The following is a 22653-nucleotide window of genomic DNA, read 5'->3' on the forward strand; positions in this document are numbered from 1 at the left end:
CTGCTTTCTGCTCAGTGTGTACCACTCCACCTTTAAATCACCTTGGGATGTTTTGTTTACGTGAAAGGTGCAATGTAAATGGAAGTTCTTCTCTCCCAGACTTCGGGATTTATGATTTTCTTTTTGTTTTGCTCGTTGGAGAGCAAGAAAATGGAGGTGGATCATGAGTGAAAGGACTTTTTACAATGTTAATGGAGACCATTCACTTGTGTTAGATGTTGGAGTAGTCCTGCTTCAAAATCATTCTGTTCTTTCTCTTAATGTTAATGAGAGAAACAAAGAACATGCAAGAGATTGCTGTTTCATGTGTGGGGCACCAATCAAATGTGGAAGTGTTGGTAGGCCTACTGAAGGCAGTTATGGAGATATCTCCAAGCAATATCAGTCAAATTCTGATTGTCAGTTTTGGAGGGAATCAGGGACGAGAAGGTGTCCTGGAAATCATTTTCTCTGTGTGTCCGTAAATTAATTTGTAGCATCTTACCGGCTGCTTGCACCAAATTGGAGAGAGATCTTCCAGTTAGACTTCTGGTGATTTTTCAAAATGGGTATTCCAGAAAGAGTGTGAGTATCCATCATATTTTCAAGAAGTTTTTTAAAAAAAACTTGCAAATTTTAATGCTAAACTTTGTCAGTACCTTCGCTTTTGTGTTGCATTGTTTCCCCCAACTTTGGAGTTTTGTCAAAAAGCATCAGTAGTTGGGAGTCCGTATCTTTAGTTTGGCAATGTCTGTATAGCAGCTGTGACTGCTGGTGTGCAGTTTCTTACAGCAGAAACTTCCAGAATTGAATGGAGGGGAAACAATGTTGGTGGGAATGATGGGGTGGGGGCAAGAGGAGAATGAAAAGAATCCTAGTTCTCATCTAATCTGACTAATAATTTCTGAGACCGTTGGCTGGAAAGCATGTTATTCTGACTAATTTTCTGGCATCTTAATTATGTGAACACACAGCTGACAAATTTGCATTCTGAAAGTCAAAGGAAACAAAAATTAAGCCAGTTTTTTTTTTACTTTGATTTATCGTGTACTCTGTACATTTCTAAATCACACTTCAGCTTTTTAGAAATATTTACCTTTTCTATTCAGCAGTTCTCTTCACAGGGGACAATTGGGAGCCTGGCTCACTTTCTAGTTCTCCCTTTGGATTAGAGTTTTCTTTGCTGTGTAGTGGAATTCTTTCTAATAAAACATTGAGCAAAAATGAAAGCAATTTTTGCTGAACTCCCTTTTCGCAATTGCAGTACAATCGAATTGGAAAATATAGGAACCATTACAGACTATTGAGGTGCCTGAGTGATGCAGCAAAGATAAGCAGAGTCCTATAGAGAGAGTTTTGTGTTTTGTATGTATAACTATTGCTTAAATGGGGCTAGATGTTTGAGAAGTTATTTTCCAAGGTAATAGATCATGAATTATATAGATGCACTTATGCAAGAGCAAAACTAGATGTTTAACTGCGATATGCAAGTAAAATTGGTTATATTGTACCTACAAAAATATATTACTCACAATACCGTTCTGCTTATCTTTTATCCTTAACTACCCAGCATTCATATGGATGCCTGGATAGTTAGACTGCTTTCTGTTTTTAAAATGATCTATTATACACTTGGCCTGCAATCTCAAAAGAAGTTTAGCAAAAGTAGTTATTACAAAAATAGTCTTCATAATTTGCACTAAAGCTCTTAAACTATAGCTGTCAGTTTTTATATGCTATTGTTATACATCTCCTATGGGCTGGTCCAGCTTCCTTAGTGCACAGTGAATAGTATTTTCCACCCATGATCAAATGCTTCAACTAAGTCACTAGTCATGTTCTATTTGTGCCACATAGTTTCACATATTTTTGATGCTTTCATTATATCCGTAAAGCTTTTTTTTTAAAAAAGTAAAAATTACTTTCTTTCAGACTACTTATGCAAGCCTGAAGACAACATTTACAACATTGACTTTACACGATTTAAGATTCGAGACATGGAAACTGGGACTATTTTGTTTGAGATTGCCAAGCCACCATCCTCAGGTACGTTGTCACTTGGGAGAAGGCTCCTGCATTCCAGAAGGCTGAAAGGTTATTGTTGGATTTCATGAATATAACCCATTATGTATGGTTTAATACGGCTGGCTTTGGTCAGTGGTTCAGTTGTTTTATTTACTATTTGCTTAGTCTGTCCAGCCAAATTTTTAATCATTAATGTATTCCTAGGTCCAGTGAGTTCTAGGCTATGAAACTTTAAAAATTTTCATTTAGCAAATTGGCTGTGAAATGTGCACTAATATTGTAATGTTGTCGGGAGTAGTTTTATTACTTTAATTACTCTGTGACTAAAGTAAATTTTAAATCCTATTTCTATGTTTAAAAAAAAAATTCAATTCCACTGCTTGCCCTGTCTTCTTTCTCCCTCGGTCCTCTCCCTCTCTTACTTTTTTTAGTATATCCAATTCTAACTTTTTTAAGTTTGAAAGGCTTTTATTTATTTCCCACTGCTTCCTAGGTCCCACTAGCCTGCGAGTGATCACATCTGCCTGAGGTATTCTGAAGGTTAATAAATGCGATTATGAAGTGCCTGATTATTTTCAGTTGTAGTCTGGGACAAGTGACTTAATTTTGCATTTCAAGATCCAAACTTTATTTGGCAAAATCTACAATGTTCACAAAAACTGAACAGGTTTGTCCAGAGCCAACTGAGGCACACAACTGTGGATTAGGAGATTATGAGCCTAATGCTTTGTAATCTAAGTCAATTGTGTGCCTCTGAATAGTAACTGAGCTTCTCAATTATTTACCTGAATGATGGATTATATATTTCTAGAAATAAAGTGTCTCAATTAGAATGTGCATCACAATTTTGATTTTGAGGTTTTTTACAGCAACAAAGATTTGTTATTGTAATCATAGCTTGTTTGGAAACTCCTGAGCAAACTGTGGTACAATACTCATCTACCTAATCAGAGTTTACTATAATACATAGAATGTACTTTGGCTCCCTCACCATTGAGCCACACATCTCAGGAGTGTCCCAAGTTTAACACCCAATTTGCACTGAATGTGCTGATTTCAGTTGGGGTGCTGATAGAGGCACTACAATTTGTTTCAGCACTCCTGGGTTTTAGTTGGGGGGGTGGGGGGCGGTGGGATGTGCTCCTGATTGCTAACCAGTAACCCCTGCTGGAAGTGAGAACTTCCAGTGAAGACATATTTGGTCTCTTTTCCCCCTCATTGTCAAATATGTTGCCCACCACTCAACCGTCAAGGCTTGTACACGAATAATGGCCACTTGGGTTGGTACTAGAGGGTAAATGACACCTGTAAAACCAAACTCTTAGAAGAGAAATGGTAGCATAGTTTCTGATATGATAGTAAATTGATTATGGCAAGAGGTCATGAGTTCAATCCCACCATGGCAAATTCTGAAATATGGTAATTTCTGGGCGGGCACCAGAAAAGAAAATGACCATCAAAGCCTGATTTCAGGGATGGGAACCCTACCCAGTCTGGCCCACTAGTACACATGATGTGGTTGATTCTTAATGCCCTCTGAAGTGGCCTAACGAGCCACTTAGCCGTACAAGCAATCATTTTATGAAAAAAGACCATCACTACCTTGTCAGGATAACGAGGGATGGACAATTAATATGGCCATGGCAGCGTTGCCCACAGAACAAATTTTTAGAAATTATGGCGGGGGAATTGGCATGCAAAAAATGAAATGCTTTTTATTCCTGCACCATACTCCAATTGCAGATGGATGTCCTAGTGTCTCAATGAGCCAAGATGAGAAAATCCATGAGGGGAACATTACTTCCATCATAATCCTGAACTAAATCATTTTTGGAAAAAATTAACTGCAGTAACTCTTTAAAATGTGAAGCAGAGTATTCCAAAATATGGTTTAATGTACATGTTGAACTCCAGTTTATAAATGCTGAATTTACACTTTCAGAACTAGAAGAAGACAATGATGATGAGAACGGGGAGATGGATTCCAGTTCTGGGCGTTTTGTTCGTTATCAGTTCACTCCTGCCTTCTTGAGACTGACAACAGTTGGTGCAACGTGAGTTGTGCACTTCGTTATTTTTAGCAACCTTAAAATTGAGTCATGACTATCTTTTTTTGTAGCTCGTGTGCAATGTTACATAGGAACATAGGAACAGGAGTAGGCCATTCAGCCCCTCGTGCCTGCTCCGCCATTTGATAAGATCATGGCTGATCTGTGATCTAACTCCATATACCCGCCTTTGGCCCATATCCCTTAATACCTTTGCCAAAAAGCTATCTATGTCAGATTTAAATTTAGCAATTGAGCTAGTATCAATTGCCGTTTGCAGAAGAGAGTTCCAAACTTCTATCACCATTTGTGTGTAGAAATATTTTCTAATCTCACTCCTGAAAGGTCTGGCTCTAATTTTTAGACTGTGCCTCCTACTCCTAGAATTCCCAACCAGCGGAAACAGTTTCTCTCTATCCACCCTATCCGTTCCCCTTAATATCTTATAAACTTCAATTAGATCACTCCTTAACCTTCGAAACTCCAGAGAATACAACCCCAATTTGTGTAATCTCTCCTCGTAACTTAACCCTTGAATTCTGGGTATCATTCTAGTAAACCTACGCTGCACTCCCTCCAAAGCCAATATGTCCTTCCGAAGGTGCGGTGCCCAGAACTGCTCACAGTACTCCAGGTGTGGTCTAACCAGGGTTTTGTATAGCTGCAGCATAACTTCTGTCCCCTTGTACTCTAGTCCTCTAGATATAAAGGCCAGCATTCCATTTGCTGCCTTGATTATTTTCTGCACCTGTTCATGACACTTCAATGATCTATGCACCTGAACCCCTAAGTCCCTTTGGACATCCACTGTTTTTAACTTTTTACCATTTAGAAAGTACCCTGTTCTATCCTTTTTTGATCCAAAGTGGATGACCTCACATTTGTCTACATTGAATTCCATTTGCCACAGTTTTGCTCATTCATCTAATCTATCAATATCGCTTTGTAATTTTATGTTTTCATCTACACTGCTTACAATGCCACCAATCTTTGTGTCATCGGCAAACTTAGATATGAGACTTTCTATGTCTTCATCTAAGTCGTTAATAAATAGTGTGAATAATTGAGGCCCCAAGACAGATCCCTGCGGGACTCCACTAGTCACATCCTGCCAATGTGAGTACTTACCCATTATCCCTACTCTCTGTCGCCTTTTGCTCAGCCAACTTCCTAACCAAGTCCGTACTTTTCCCTCGATTCCATGGGCTTCTATCTTAGCTAACAGTCTCTTTTGTGGGACCTTATCAAATGCCTTCTGGAAGTCCATACAAATAACATCCATTGACATTCCCCTGTCCACTACTTTAGTCACCTCTTTAAAAAATTGAATCAGGTTTGTCAGGCACGACCTACCTTTCACAAATCCATGCTGGCTCTCTCTGATTAACTGAAAATTCTCGAGGTGTTCAGTCACCCTATCCTTAATCATAGACTCCAGCATTTTCCCCACAACAGATGTTAGGCTAACTGGTCTATAATTCCCTGGTTTCCCTCTCTCTCCTTTCTTAAAAAGCGGAGTGACATGTGCAATTTTCCAATCCAGAGGGACAGTTCCTGAATCGAAAATCCTGAGTCGGAACTGCTTGCAACTTGATACCATCAATGACTGGGATAAAAACAGTATCCTCTGAGATTGTGCTCCATATTGAATCACCTCTGCTGACAGCCATCTGAGCAGTAAATCACGTGCACTGCCGCTGGGAAATGTGTATACTTCCGCCGCCCCCCTCCCCCATTTTTTTTTCTCTGTGTGGCATCCTGAGGTGAGCCAGTATCATTAGCATTTAAATCTCCCAATAGTTTCACAATGCTGGGGACAAAATCAGGAGCAGTAACATGCTGTTGAGCCATAACCATGGAGTCCTCATCACTGCCATTTTGCTTAATCTAGGAGTCCTTTCCTTCCCCGATTTTTATAAAATATTTGGCTGCACCTCTAAGCTCAGTTATTACAGGACAACACACCAAAAATATATTGGACCCGAAATTCCTGGGCAGAACAAGAACACAAATCAGGTGGGTGGCGGGGGATGGGGGTGGGGGAGATTTGGGGCAGGAGGGCTAGAATTTAGGATGGGATCCAATTCTACTGGGTCTCTGCTCCTTTTTAGCATGTAGGGAATCCTGATTGGAGGGAGAGGGTGCTTCTTGTTCCCATCCCCTTTTCTCCTGATGCCTTTGAACGAAGCGGAACTGATGGCATAACATTCCCCGCCAGTTCTGCTTTTCCTGCGGCCAATATAAAGTACGCCTGCATGAAGCAAACATACTGCCTCAATGTGTTGGTGTGGGTCCAGAACAATGGATTGTTGTTAGGGTATGCGACAACAGTGCAATTCAGGAGCTGCAGTGACTTTCCCCAATAGAGCAGTAAAGGATTTGGGACAGGGTCAATGCTGGACCAGTCTAGTGACTGGAAGCCCCATTCTGCTGCACCTCCAACGATGGAGTGAGGCTCAAAGAATTTCATCCCCATTGTACGTTAATCAAATGCACAACTGGAAAAGAGTGGTTCTTTGTTCATTGTTGAATTATACTGCTGTACAGTTATAAATCCAGTTTATTGTGTGCACGATAACCTTGCTGATTAATCCTGGAAACCATTCTCTGGCATGACTTTGTAGATTTTTGAAAGACCGGGAACAAAGAGCTTTTGTTTTCAAATAACAAAATACATGATTGAGAGAGGAACACAACACAATATGTGTAATCTCGTAAGATTGAGCTGCTCTCTTCACTGAAATGCAGACATATCATTGAATGTAAGGGGTGTTAGTATAGTTTTGCAGTTTAGAGTATTAATCTTTTGATAAAAATCTGAATAACAATTACTTACATGAATATGCATAAATACCATTAATATATTAAAAATGGTAGGTGGGTCACCGCATTCCACTTAAAATACATTGTCACCTGTTCCTTATGGAATTTTCCATTTTAAGGGCGTGATTTTATTGAAGAGGCTGAGGGGGCAGGGGGGTGGAATTCCTGACGGTAAACCGGAAGTACAGGATTCCTGGAATCTCTACGATTTTGACGGAAGGACGTCTTTTTTGACAGTTTCCCGCCCGACAGGCCGGCTTGATTGACAGGCTGGTCTCAGTCGGACGGGAGAAGAAGGAGGAAGAGGACATGAACAGCTAAGTGTTAGATGGGGGGGCGGGGGGGTCAGGGGTGATAGGCAGGAAGTTCAGTCAGAGGGGTTCGGGGGTCTGAGGTCATGGGGGAAGGGGGGTCGCAGATCATGGGAGTGGTCACTGCAGGTAGGTTTCTTTTGCGTGGGGGGAGCAGTCCTCCTCCTGGCCCACAAGCTGTGTGATTAAGGCACTTACCTGCAGTTTCAGGCCTTCTTGCCCCCTCTCGTGGCATGAAGTAGAAGGCCTGGGAATCTCGGCCCCCAGGGACTAAGTACAAAAATCCTGTCAAAATGGAGGCCCGCAGCCGCCTTGAAAGCTTTTACTGACTGACCTGCCTCCTAAGAGGCAGCTTTTATTGACTGACCTGCCTGACCTCCCCATCCCCGAGGCTGAGGGGGCGGAGATATGAGGAGAGGTTGAGGAGATTGGGACTCTACTCATTGGAGTTCAGAAGAATGAGAGGCGTTCTTATTGAAACATATAAGATTGTGAAGGGGCTTGATCGGGTGGATGCGGTAAGGATGTTCCCAAGGATGGGTGAAACTAGAACTAGGGGGCATAATCTTAGAATAAGGGGCTGCTCTTTCAAAACTGAGATGAGGAGAAACTTCTTCACTCAGAGGGTAGTAGGTATGTGGAATTTGCTGCCCCAGGAAGCTGTGGAAGCTACATCATTAAATAAATTTAAAACAGAAATAGACAGTTTCCTAGAAGTAAAGGGAATTAGGGGTTATGGGGAGCGGGCAGGAAATTGGACATGAATTTAGATTTGAGGTTAGGATCAGATCAGCCATGATCTTATTGAATGGCGGAGCAGGCTCGAGGGGCCGATTGGCCTAATCCTGCTCCTATTTCTTATGTTCTTAAGAACGGGTTGGTTGCCTGCCCCTCATCCCACCTCCGTGAAAACCGGAAATGGGCGGGTTTTAGATTATAAAAAAATTTTCTGCCACCCCTGCCCCCAACCCACCTGTTTTTCCCATTTAAAATCATGCCCGAAGTGTCTGCATCTCCCTGAAATACCTATTACACCTGTAGGTGGCATTACAAAGTGGCTGTGCAATGTTAAACGTGCATGTAACTTCAAATCAAAAAATAGTTGCTGCAGCTGAATTCTGTCCAGACCCAAGCCCTTGGTGGCTGTACAGGAAAATTGCCATTTTTTTAATACAATGACATAATTTTTGCTCACGATGTAAGCCACTGTACAGGTTAATTAAAAAAAAATTTGGGGAATAAAAATCATAGTCTATCATGAAACAGCCTATTGACCCTAATTTGACCACATAATCCCTCAATCATTTCCTGAGGTGACCTGCTGCTTGTCCCCACTACAGTCCTAGTGCACAGCAGTAGTAGCGTCCAGGGTGACTTAATCATGTAACAATTGCCTCCCCATTCTTCCTGTCCCACTTTCTCTTCTCTATCCCCCCCCCCCCACCCTGTCGCTCTGTCCCTTCTCTCCGTTCCCCCATTCCTCTCTCCCTCCCCCACTCCTCCCCGCTTCCTCCCGTTGGTACTCTTTCCCAACCCCCCCCCCCATTCCACCTCCTTTTTCCCTCCCCCGCTCTTGCCCTCCTTTCCCCTCCCCCCGCTGCAGCCCTCCTGCCGCACCCCTCCCCCCCCCCCCCCCCCCCCCACTAGAGCCCTCCTGCCCCATCCCTCCCGCCCCGCTGGAGCCCTCCTGCAATCTTCCCAGACTTTCACTTTATAATTTTAAAGACCTCTATTAGATCACTCTTCAACCTAAACTCAAGGGAATACAAACCAAGTTGATGCAACCTATTTTCATAATTTAAGTGTGATGAGAGAGATGAGGAGATATTTCTTTTCCCAAAGTTGACAAGAGTATGGAATGCATTGCCACAGAAAGTAGTTGAGGCAGAGATTATTGCATCTTTTAAGGGAAGAGTGGATAAAATTTGAAGCAAAGGAAGATACAGGAGTATGGGGAGAGAGCAGTGCAGTGGGGTTACTTTTGGATTGTTATAGCAAAGAGTTAGCACATACACGATGGGACGAATTTCCTCCCTTTGTGCTGTAAAACCTTTGGTAAAACACATTTTGGTTTCATTGAAAGCAATGGGAAGTGGACAACTAAGCCTGGGAACATAGTCAAGATGAAGAACAATTAAGTTGTTTTGTTTTTAAAAAAAAATTACATGTAGGATGTATTTATCAAGCCCATTGTAAGGCTTTTTCCTGAACATTTAAAAAAAAACATTTGTAAGCCTGCCAAGACGATTAAAATTGAATGTGTTTTTTTTAATCTAATCAAACATTCCTGTTCTACACAACAATGCTCTCGCTGTATGTGTGGGAAAATATTGCAAGTGAAGTCCTCTCTAATATTGTGTAGCTCAGGCTGACCGGTTTATGGAATAATGAACTTGTCATCTTGTGCTGATTAGTAACCGATGTTCTTTACACTGTTAAAGTAAATTCAGATTTTCTTGACGTGCACAATTAAACTTTTGAACAATTTTGTCTACAATTTTTTTTAAAAAAAGCAAATGCTTTTGGCTGCATAGTACATCTTTGTATGCCAACTCCGCCCTTCCTTCATGTTCTAAATTCCTCTAATTCATGATAAAAGTACCATCCAGGGTCTTTCAACAATATAGCACCGTTAACATAGAAAACCATCCCAAAGTGCTTCACAGGTTTAATCCAAAAAAAATGGACACCATCCAAAGAAGAAAATGTTAGGTAGAGTGACCAAAAGCTTGGTCAAAGAGGTAGGATTTACGGAGGGTCATAAAGGAGGAGGAGAAGAAGATGGAGGGGTTTAGAGAGGGAATTTGAGAGCGTGGGGCCTAGATGGCTGCAAATACGACTGCCACTGGTGGGGCAAAGAGAGGAGACATGCACAAAAGGCCAGAGTTAGAGATTGGAGAGTTCAGAAGAGTGGGTTGTAGGGCTGGTGGAGATTACCTCCGTAACATCGCCCGTCTCCCTCCCTGCCTCAGCTCATCTGCTGTTGAAACCCTCATCCATGCCTTTGTTACCTCTAGAATTGATTATTCCAATGCTCTCCTCGCTGGCCTCCCATCTTCCACCCTTCATAAACTTAAGCTCATCCAAAACTCTGCTGCCCATATCCTAACTCGCACCAAGTCCCGTTCACCCATCACCCCTGTGCTCGCTGACCTACATTGGCTCCTGGTCCGGCAATGCCTCAATTTTAAAATTCTCAACCTTGTTTTCAAATCCATCCAGCCTCACTCCTCCCTATCTCTGTAACCTCCTCCAGCCCTACAACCCTCCGAGATCTCTGCGTTCCTCCAATTCTTGCCTCTTACGCATACCCGATTTTCATCACTCCACCATTGGCGGCCGTGCCTTCAGTGGCCTAGGCCCAAGCTCTGGAATTCCCTCCCTAAACCTCTCTGCCTCTCTACCTCTCTCTCCTCCTTTAAGACGCTCCTTAAAACCTACCTTTTTGACCAAGGTTTTGACCAAGCCTAATATCTCCTTATGTGGTTCAGTGTTAAATTTTGTTTGATAACGCTCCTGTGAAGCGCGTGGGACGTTTTACTACGTTAAAGGCACTATATAAATGCAAGTTGTTGTTCTTGTTGGTTATTTGGGCTACTGGACAAATCAGCCACTAACAGTATTCCTTCCACTGAGCCTCCATAGAGGATCAATTCTGTTCCATTGTCCCAACTCCGGGCATGTCATTTCAGATCCAGTTTGAACAGAGATCCTGTTTACCTCCCCTTCCTCTCCTCTCCTTCCCCCCCTCCCCCAAAAAGGAGGATTGTCACTAATTGGTCATCGGACAACTGACAACTATGGGTTTATTAACCAATACACTATGAGGCCCACAATTGACTGCATTGTGTAGATGGGTTACATATCTGGCAACCACCTTCTGCTGCTATTGCCATTAAGTATTCTGAGCTCCTTAATAAAGCATTAATGGTTCGTAAAGGTATGAGACCCACCAGTGTAAGTCAGATCTGTGACTTGAGATCAGCAAAATACTGTACCGGTGGGCATTTCACCCAGTAATAAAAATACCTCTATGGAGGTGCTTTGTGCACCAGATTCCCACAGTATATACTAAACAATCCTGCATACTTAAAGTCTTTGAGTTCAAAATGATCAGATCTTTTACATTGTAACATTTGAATTTTGTTACTTTTGAGTTGAGAGCAATTGACACAAATAAGGGGGGATGTTTTGGAATCTTTTTCATGGCTGCAATGCACACTTTGAAACTGAATTAGAAGGCACTGTGATTAGTTCTAGCAATGTTTACAATACATGGATAAACACATGAGAAAATATCTAATCTGTGATTTTAACAAGAAAAATATAATTGTATAACTTGGTTTAAAAGTGCAATCGATGTTCTGTTCTAGCATTCTACTAGGCTCTGCTTTTTATCTTTAAGTACTTTTTCCCCCTTTTTTCACAGGGTAGAATTTACAGTTGGGGACAAGCCTATAAGTAGCTTCAGGATGATTGAAAGACATTACTTCAGGGAACGGCTGCTGAAAAGCTTTGATTTTGACTTTGGATTCTGTATTCCTAACAGCAGAAACACATGCGAACACATATATGAATTCCCTCAACTTTCCGAAGACATCAGTATGTATTTCTAGCTTTTATAAGCTATGCTGTTGGGGATGTTGCAGTTTAAACAGGTTTATTTCACACATTTCTTGATGCCATTCTGTTTTTTTTTTAAAAACACACCATGTGTTTATATGTTTTATAACCTAGTTAATCGATCCCTTTTACTAGAAGTAGGAAAATCTATGTTGTGACCATCAGTAAATTGTAACTTTACCAGATTTTAACAAAACATCAAATGTCCTGAATTTAATCTCATGCTGATCCTTTTGAGAAATGGGTATGCTCAGAGCTGCACATGTTCTTTTTTGAATGTTTTTTTTTAAAAAAAACATTCTTGTGTAAATTTCCTAAACATATTACTGCATTGCTAAACTCTCAGCTAGTAAAGCTCTTCATACTCTGGGTCCCCTTTGAAAACTGTCATACTAAGAAATTCATTGCATCAGATGTAAGTATGATGTACCTGAATATCAATTTGCAACTTCATTTTTTTTCCATGGCAATTTTCTCTCCTGAAGGTGTTGACTCCTTGCTGGGATATGGTTCTACATGCTCTGGTTGTCCGCCAGTATTTTGCCTAAGTGGCCATTCTTCAAAAGTGAGCCTTCACGATGAGTACTGGAAGGATACTTGACCATTAGGGGAATAGCAGATGAGCCCAATCCTGTCCTCACTTGATGCATACTCATGCGCTTCCAGTTAGAGTCTCTGGGTAGCGATGAGGAGTAGGAAACATTTACAGCTTTTCCCTCTCTAGTCCCTACCATCAGGTGAGCTGAGATCAACTATCGCCACATAGTCCAGGGATTGTACCCGGTAGCTTCTTGTCTTTGTGTGCCAGCTATTCACTGGAAAAACTTGCTGATCTAACGCTTTTTGTTTTGTAGGATTTTCACTGAAGTTGGTAAAGGACTTTCATCAGATTTGATGTTGAATAAACTATAAATTATTGTAACCTACAATTGTTTTTTGATTCTGGACCCATAGACTGGGAAAATTTCAAATATGAGTTGTCTTCTCTTCCCCCCCCACCACCCCCCCATACAGAGGAGGCAACACAAGTCAGGTTTTATTAGATTTTTGTTGAAGTAAGTTAGCAGGGCGATTTCTAAGTGCAATTTATTAAAAATCTTATAGCATGCCTCTCAAAAAAACACAGCCAATTGACCTAGCGAGCAAAACACAATTAAAATGCTACTAATAATCAGCTTTTTTGTGCTAGAAAATTTACACTAAAGCATTTTAATCAACCTCCAATTGGGCTTTTATTTTAAAATGATATTTTTATGTTTATAACCTGTGATTGCTCAACTTTTATTTTTTGTGAGGATGTGGGATAGTCCTTACAATCTATAGAGAAAACCTTAGGAAAAACGAAGATAAGATGGCAGATTAATATTCTAGTGGACACTGAAATTTCTAACGTGCCTGTTTTCAACAGGAATCAAGGGGAAGAAGAGGTGCTTCCATATGCATTTTACTAATCTTCCAATAGACTGCGGAACACTTTTTTGAGACAAGGTCAATTATTAACCAAATAGGCTGATTTATTCAATCAGTATGTGAAAGAAGTAATGTTTATAGTGAATTTTAACCTATTTTGTAAAGCTCATCATAACAGAATATAACAAAGAACGGTCCCTGTGGATTAGAAGGTAGCAAATGTAATTTCGCTATTCAAGAAAGGAGGGAGAGAGAAAACGGGGAACTGTTGGCAAGTTAGCCTGACATCAGTAGGAGGGAAAATGCGGGTATCTATTATTAAGGACACTTAAGAAATCATAATATGATTAGACAGAGTCAACATGGTTTTATGAAAGGGAAATCATGTTTGACTAACCTTATTAGAGTTTTTGAGGATGTAGCTAGGAGGATATATAAGGGGGAACCAGTGGATGTAGTGTACTTGGATTTTCAAAAGGCGTTCGATAAGGTGCCACACAAGAGGTTGTTATACAAGATTAGGGCTCATGGGTTTGGGGGTAATATATTAGCATGGATTGAGGATTGGTTAACGGACAGAAAACAGAGAATAGGAATAAACGGGTCATTTTCGGGTTGGTAGGTTGTCATAAGAGGTTGGCCATTTAGGACCGAGATGAGGAAAAATGTCTTTCAGAGAGTTGTGAATCCTTGAAATTCTCTACCTCAGAAGGCTGTGGATACTCAGTTATCGAGTTTATGCAAGGTTGAGATCGATAGATTTTTGGACACTAAGGGAATTGCGGGATTATGGGGATAGGGCAGGAAAGTGGAGTTGAGGTAGAAGATCAGTCATGATCTTATTGAATGGTGGACCAGGCTCCTAGTCCTATTTCTTAATGTTCAAAGCACATCACACTCAAGTACACTTTTCTAATCAGTAATTTCTCTGAATAGATTTTCCGTAGAATCTCCTTGTGCGCCCTTACTTGGCTGCTCAGGAAGTCAAAAGCTTGACAAGCTCTCCATATTTGGGAATTGGCCAGTCAAGTTGCAAATCATACCGGCCTTTCCCCCTCTCCCTACAAAGCGGTCGGCTTCTCGAGCAACACCCCCTGGTGGGTTTACATGAATGAAGCCACCCCAAAATATCACATCCAGTTTCCTTTCTGTGATGTTAACACACCACATGGTCTCAAACTGATGTGATATGCGGGAAATACCATCCTGGATAGATGGTGTTTATTAGGAGTAATTCCTTATTTGCTGAATTCGAATCTGCATTCCCAAACACTATGTTGTGAATATAGCCTCAGCTGAGCTGAGTTTAACTTAATAGCAATATTTTAGTATAAATTATCTGAAGTTCCCCCAATCAAAATTCCCAAAATACAATTTCAGCAGGGATTGTAGTAAGTATTTGTCCCCATTTTCTATCTATAAGGCAACTACCTGGGATAACTTGAATCCTTTCATGAAACATTATTGACTTTAGCCAAGAGCTTTGGATACTCATCGCATTGGTGCTGCTCCTTTCCAAGCTTACTTCAACATTTGTGCTTTCACAGCCTGACTTCATGTTTCTTCACTAGTTTGGTACAATTCTGTTGTATGGACAGGTTGAACCAATAAGGAGTGTTGTATTATCTATTGTAATTATGGTTCTGAACATTCTTTGCTTCTTTTGCAACCTTTACGTACAGATCTTTTTGGCAGCCTGACCTTTCTGAGCTGACACTGCTAGGGGCTATGTGTTATAATTCAGGGGTGTTCATATTTACGTTCTCTCACTATACATATTTGCATCTCCGCTGTCTTCTCCAGCCTGAAAACAAAAAGGATGCAGCTCAGAACGACGCTTAATATATAGTGGGGTGGGGAGATCATCTGATCAAAATGGCTGTGCAAAGGTACAAAATTCTTTAAGGTGATGATACAAAAAATTTCTGTTGGAATTTTTGCCTGTGTTGGTTTAAGGTAAAGTTACTTGATGGGGGCAGATCGTGCATGTTCTGTGCAAGGAACAAGTCTGATAGACTGAATAGCCATTTTGTAGATTGTGCTTATGAAATAGCTCTAAGGACTGAATCCTCATCACAGGTTTTAGACTATTCACCATCTGCATAATTTACTTTCTATACATTTCTAGTGCAACTAGGATCATTCAGAGCATTTCCTGAATAAACTTGAATGTAAATTGAAAATAAAATGTGATCTCAAAGCTAAAAATAAAGACTCCAATAGTTCCAGTGGTATGCGAGCTCTTTGCATGACTAATGTAGGAGCAGAACATAATGGACCTTTCATTGGTTGAGCAGAGTTAGGACGAAAGATCAAGGAAATCCATCAGGAGGGATGAACGAGTAGAAGGCTTTTCATTTTAAATATGGCAATGGGGAAAGAGTAAGGCAGTGGGATTACTATTGGATTTCTCTAGCAAGGAGCCAATACAGACATAGATGGGCCTAATGGCTTACTATTGTGCTGTAACCTTCTATGGTAGTAAATGATTGATGTGCCTTCTCCTAAATTTTTAGGTTCAAAATATTAAAATTTCATTTTGAAATTTTAATATTTTCAGTGAGCTTCTATTAGAATGCTAATTTGTACATTCTCTCTCTTTGCAGTTCAGGAGATGGTGGATAATCCCTATGATACAAGGTCTGACAGCTTTTACTTTGTGGACGGCAAGCTGATCATGCACAACAAGGCAGATTACGCCTATAATGGAGGACAGTAGTGGAACTGTGTGAAATATATACATTTCAGCAGCGACACAGCCCATTCAGTCTAAGCCTGCGTTGATGATGGAGGGTGGCTTTTTGGCTGTGTGAATTAATTATCTTTTATCATTTCTATGCATTCTGCACTAGAGGGGAAAAAAATTCAGTTAAGCTTTCTAGTGGCTGAGGCGATTGAGACTTTGAGTTGGAAATTCCACCCATATACATTATGTAGTGGTTACCTATACCTAAGATGAATGCCTAGTTGTGATGAAAGATTCCTCATAAAAAAGGACATATTTTCTTTGTATTTATAGTAAAAGATTCATGCCACTGCGTGTGAACATGGCCTTGCACTATGTTTGGGTACAGGTGGAAGACACTAGAGGTCATTTGATTAGAGGACCAAATTATTCCCCATTTAAACAAAAATGGATACAGGGCACCTAGCTAACCTTCTTTCTATTATAGTGCATGTAAAAATTACATTTACTTGGTGACCATGCTGCAGTACTTCAAATCTGCTCATTTTGCAAAACAAGAGGGAAGAAATGGAGCAGTATCCAAGACTGAACTTGAAAATGTACATTGAATGTTACATATTTATCACCAGCTACAGTTTAATAAGTCTTCTCAGAGGATTAGATGCGAAGATTTTTGCAAAATTGTGTTTTTTTTTCTCATTTCAAAAAAATCTTCACAAAACATGGTTATGCTGGGTTCCACATCAACCATCGTAGGCCAATCTAAAATTTTAGCTATGATCCTTTTTCAGTCGATATGTGCTTTTTCATGACATGAATTGGTAGGTGTGGGTGACAAAATTAGCGCATCGTTTAAAACTTTTATGGAGATTAATTTGCAGAGAAATCTAGTTTTTGTGGTTTGGGATATTCTAAACTAGAGTGTAGAACCTATTGTGAACCCCCAAAGGTTCCTGGGTTTATTTACTTTCCCTATATTCTACATCAGTTACGAATATTTGTCCAGGAAAAACTATAATACTTCCAAGTTGTGATATATGAAAGTATACATCTCAATCCAAGGACCACCTTTGAAGTTTTGTATCAGAAGCTGCAATGTAATAGTATTTATTAACTGCTTTTATTTCCTTTCTAACTTGCAAAATTCTCCTGTCTAATTCCATGAGATGATACACCATAGTTTACAAGCCAGAAAAGTTGGAAATAAGGGGCACAGTCTGCCAAGAAAGTGGTCAGAATTTGCTAAAATTGACATTTTATTTTGGACTACAGCTTGAACATGACTGATACCATATAGTTACATTGACATGACTTGAATGTATTTACCAATATTATAAGTGATTAGGGAAAAATATAACTGCCTTCCTTATGTTAAAGGCACCATTAGATGAAATGAAATAACTCCAGATTTCTCAGGCTTTGGCTGCTTTAAATTGTAAGAAATGTAAAAGCTAATTTAGGCACACATGGTATAGTTTTACATACCATTTTTGGTGTTTCCATCTAAAACCCTGTCCCATTGTTACTTCTATAGTAAGAGTCCTAAAGCATTATCTTTGATTACTGCTCAACCTTTTATGACTTGGCTTGTAGTGAAAAAAAAGCCATGATTTCTAAACCTATGGATTCTCAGAACTAATGGCAGACTTTGCTGGTTCTTCCACTTGTGATTCTAATTTCAAAGTTTAGAGCACGAATGCCACATAAGTCTATCACAGTTACTTAGATCCATGAAGTTTCTTTGCAATGATATTATTCCGGACACAGTAGAGTCTGATGTTGTCTCCATTTTTCAGTAATGGATCAGAAAGAAGCTGCTTTGGAGTGATTTGAATGCCAATTGAGTAAGGAATGCCAGTGTTAGTTCAGATGTAGAGATGCTTGCATTTGGCCTGTGAACACATTTTTTTTGTAAATTTAGATAATATCTTGTTGGGTGGGCTCTTAGAATATTTGTTGAACATATTAGGGAGGCCATTTGGCACTTGGTTGATTTTCTTAAAAGAAAAATCTCTGAACATGTTGACAATGTGGTAGGTACTACTGCCAGTGTCTTCACCTCATTCAGACTCTGAAAGATGTTTATATTGTGTTTTGTTTTTAAATTGGCAATCTTGCCATCAGGTCATTGAATAGTCAAGTTCCAGATGAAATGGAACAATGTTAATAATTTCTTGCTGATTTTTGAAATATTTTAGTTTAAACAGTGAGTTCTGATGATATTGGGGATACTGATTTGTTGAACTTGCTCCATGTGATTGAATGTTGGGGTTAGATTAATTGTTAGAAATTGTCATTAATCCAGAATTGTATTATGGTAGTTTCCCTTAGTTCCAGACTCTTTGATGTTTCCATGCTAGTAGTGCAGTGATACCATTAGCACTTGCTTTTAACATAAAAAACTGAACAGAAGTTCTGATGGTTGGAGTCCTCTTGAAACAAAATGCAAGTACATTTTGACCTATTAGGACTTTGAGACTTCACTAGCATTGACAAAGCATTAACTAAATTTAAATTTGTAGAATCTTTGGTGTTCTTCCCCCATCCCAACCCTCCAACTCTCCTCCCATCTTATTTTTCCTTGATCCACCCCAAAAAAAAACAGAAGACCTAGCAAGAACTTTTGGAAAGTAAACCATAAGGCAAGAGCTTGAATGTGGATGATTGAATGTGCTACTGAACTGAGGTATAAGGTTTTAGAAGTAGTGGTTTGCTTTCAGGGCCATGTGCTGAATTGCATGAAACCTGAAGTTGACCAGTTGGTGTAAACAAAGATATCTTGTATAGTTATTTTTGATGGTGGGGCTAGGGGAAGGAAAAATACTTTTTTAGAGACTGGGAAATGCATGTTTCATATAAATATCTATTGTAGTTTTCACCAGCCCCGTTCGATTTAGGTTTCATGGCTCTTCACAGATATTCCTGAAACTGAGTTTGAATGCATCCAAAACACATTTGCAGATTTGCTCCGAGCACAAGATAACAGTAAAAGTAATGAGCAAGTATTTTTACACCTGATAGTACATTTATTTTGGATAGAAACTAGGAGTTAATTTTGGTCTGACCACACTTTTTGTTTGACTAGACAAGAGGATAGAAGTCACAGAAAATGTATTTTATGTAAATTAACAAGAACTTTATTACTCTGTCAGCTGGTATTCTTTTGTAGTTTTGCACCTTTTTATATTTTTAGCTGTACACTTCTGATTTCTGATCTACCTCTGGCAAGGAAATCCGTGGGTCTTTAAAGTATTTCAGAGCTGTTACCTGGCAATGCTAGGAGTCAGAATGGTAAGTCCATAAGCAACATTTTTTGCTTGTATGATAGGCTGCTTTGTTTAATAAGACCCACAATGTGTAGCACCTGCTTTTCTCCTCTTCTCTCTTCCCCACACCCCCATATCCCCTTTCATCCAGTTGCCAATATAATTGTTTATATTTTGAAATGTTTGTGCATAATTGAAACCAGTGTAATCCTGTATACCCAAGTGCTAATCTCCAAACTTGCAGTGGAAATATTGTTGAGGATGTCTGTCTTCACCTGGTACTTTTGAGTTTGCGTTTTTCCACTCAAAAGTGTGTCTGATAGACCTCCTAGAGGAGGGAGTTTCACTCCACTTCACTTTGGAGACTGTTTGGGTCTTCTCACCCATTTACCCTCCAAGTATAGGGATGATGTGAAGTGGTGTTGAACTTACTCTGATATTCAAATTGTGGAGTGTATAAGATTCCCATGTACAGTCCCATCACGCTGCCACTACATATTTTGACCAATTAATTTTATTCTTGTCCTTTGTGAAATGTAAGATATGTCATTCAGCTTGAAAATTAGTAGTATCTGTCTTTTAAGAGACTTGGGTTGGTGCCATTTGACACTTTTTCTTTATACCCCACCCCCCCGCCCCGCCAATGACAAAAGCATTCCTCACTGGACCACTTTTTTCCTCATGTTCTAATGTTGACATCTATCTGGAAGAGAGAAATCTGAAAATTCAACAGTTTATAGTATTTCTGAGGCATGTAGTTGTGAATTGTTTTTTTAGAGTAACCGTATGCCCAGCAGCATATGCTGAGATCGGGGTTAAAATCTGAACTGGATGAAGGAAATTTCCCCAGTCACTGCCACGATGAAATGGTATCTTTCTATGCATACCGATTGGCAATAGCTTAATGGCATTTGTGTTGCCAGCACTTCGAGAAAAGGTAAAAAATCTTTGGTTTGGAGGGGATCAATAAAGTTATGGCCAGTGATCCCAATGCAAGAACCCAATCTGAGCCATGACAAATAATCTTTAAAAACATAAGGAAGGTGAACTAAATAGCAAATTCAGTGAGGGTTGTCACATCTGTAATTGCGTTAGTGCATCTCAGTCTCCTACTGAGATTCCCACGCACAGTACCCTTAAGTCTCCTTAGCTGACTTCTTTGCTCCACCACAGGACAGTCTTGTAATCATGCCACACCCTGGGCAGTATTGCAGTAGCTTTTTGACTTCAGTTGAACATTACAATTGTATGTAATAATTGAGCACTAGACACCAATTTTTCATTGTTCTTCGAATGGAACCATGGATACAATGGTTTATAGCTTATGACCTCAAAAAACCAGCTTGCTGCTTTACTTACCACAGGAAAGCTGTGTAATTCTTACTTTTATTATGAGAAAAAGTAGACAATCAGATGGAGATGCTTGCAATATACTTTGCCCTTGAGTTTCACAAAAAAAACAAAATGTTTCCTAACCCCTTGGACTAATTCCTACTTGTTAATTCAATAAGGGCTCCATCACTAGTAATTCTGAAAGCGCCGATATTTTTCTAGGTCACAGGCTGAGATTCCTGAACCTCACTTTAATAGCCGAAGCAAATTGAGAAGTTTAGTGATACTGGGACGAAGCCCTTAAGAGAACAGATTAGTTGGGAGGAGGAAGCAAAATCATGAAACCAGTTTGGTCTGTTTTCCAGTGCAAAGGAATTCCATCAAAACCATTAGCATCTAAGCTTTTGGTTTGCACATGGTTCCTTTTGGTTGCATTATGCTTTCCTTTGTCTGTCTCAAGACACTCAGGATGCAGCCTTCCATTGGCATTATCGCACAGGCTTCCTTGTTTTGCTATGCTAAGTTTTCCAGATACATCACCCACTGAATCAGTACAAAAGTGCATAAACTGTTTGTAAGTGAGTAAAAATGCTTGAATGTGGGAAAAAATACCAGTGGGTTCAAATTTGTTTTCTTGCAAGAGTGAAAAGTCCAAAATGGTTGTCTGGCCTGCAGTCATACATGAAATGTATCTGGAGCATTGGCTGTTGGGAAGATGAGTTACCCTCCGTATGTTGTATTTTCCACCTTTCTCACTTCCTGCATTGGTCTAGGCTTTTGATGAAATAAATAGAAGTGAAATTCTCTCAGGTTGCCTGTTGTAATTTCTGTTCTTGTGACCAATAATTGATGACAGTCAATTGGATTACTTGAGTATAGCAGAGAGTGTGAGCGTGGCTGTTATGGCAGCTGTGAGCTGTGATTTCATTGCTGACCCTGTGGTTGAGTAGGGGTGAAATGCTGTGTACATGAAGTGCTGTTGTTTCTGTGGGTAGGAGAGTCTTGTGGTACCAAGCTTGTCCCTGTGAATTTCCCGTTCCTCGGCATGTGCTGATTGAATTTGGATGAGTTCTGTTACACCAAATGGGAGCAATTAACCTTTTCATAATTTACTGTTACTGCATTCTGAGAATGGAGTACTGGTCAATGTATGCAATTTGTCTTATTTGTGTGAATCCTCTGCCCTGAAATTTGAGGCTTTCAAATTGTATGTAAAGTTCATTTTTAAAAAAAAGTAATCTATTTTGGGGTGGTTTCCAACAATACTGTATAAAAATGAAAATATACATTTGAACAAGCCTCGGCTCCTAGAAGTGTTTGGGAATGTATGCAAAGTAAAGCAGTTTGGAAATTTGCATGGTGGTGTTGTGGTGCAACGGTTCTGGTATTTACATCCAAATCTCATCCCTAATGTGTTCATAGTGTTTCAGGTGTATCTTGCACAGTTTTTTTAAATGTTTCACTGCTTCCTCAACCCATAGTCCATTCCATATTAGTACCAAATTGAGTTGGTGAGGAGAAATGCATTTTGGGGTATTTTATGAAGGGTAATAAATGTCGCTGAGTAAATCTTATATTTTTGAACTTGATAATTTGTTTAATATTTTCACAGGAAATGTAAGATGCATAAATTCACATTTGTGACTTGATGCTTTGTAATTGCATTAGAATGTTGAACTGTATTTTGTAACACCCCGTCTTCAATTTTTCATGTTCTAAAGTGATAGGTGGCTTGTTTGTATAAAATGTTATTTTGTCACAAAGGAATAGTAATAAAGATTTTTGATTTTCAACTTTGTATTTGCTAAGTATGTGATAATAGCAGCCTTCCAACTCTGTGAACATCATTCTGCTCTTTTTGTCAAAAGCATTTGTGGTAACTCTTTTGTGTTATCCGTTACCTCAGTGAGTGGGAATGGACCAAGTCTCTGCACTGGAATTTAAGTGATGGCCCTCTGAACACAATGTCCTTCATGAGGTTCTCCTGCAGCCATCACATCCTCAACCGACTGTGGCAATGGACACGTCCCTGCTCAAGTGGGGACCTCCTCTTCAAGACGTATGGGGTCAAGATGGGTGGAGCACAGAGAAATCCATCGGGCACGTGAATCACCAGGAGATAGTGTTAGGGTTAATCGCAAAAAAAATTA

General features: G+C 39.9%; 1 protein-coding gene across 1 annotated transcript in view; it reads left to right on the forward strand.

Annotated features, from left to right (window-relative positions):
- The window catches only part of unc119b (unc-119 lipid binding chaperone B), a 51178-nt gene extending 29869 nt beyond the window's left edge, over nt 1–21309 (forward strand). Inside the window, exons 2-5 of the mRNA XM_068005660.1 lie at nt 1912–2025; nt 3947–4058; nt 11616–11788; nt 15826–21309. Coding sequence (XP_067861761.1) covers nt 1912–2025; nt 3947–4058; nt 11616–11788; nt 15826–15938 — 512 coding nt within the window. The 3' untranslated portion in view covers nt 15939–21309. The remainder of the gene's footprint in view (nt 1–1911; nt 2026–3946; nt 4059–11615; nt 11789–15825) is intronic.
- Nucleotides 21310–22653: the final 1344 nt, after the last annotated feature.

The sequence above is a fragment of the Heptranchias perlo genome, chromosome 25 (genome assembly GCF_035084215.1).
Source record: "Heptranchias perlo isolate sHepPer1 chromosome 25, sHepPer1.hap1, whole genome shotgun sequence".
Classification (NCBI taxonomy): Eukaryota; Metazoa; Chordata; class Chondrichthyes; order Hexanchiformes; family Hexanchidae; genus Heptranchias; species Heptranchias perlo.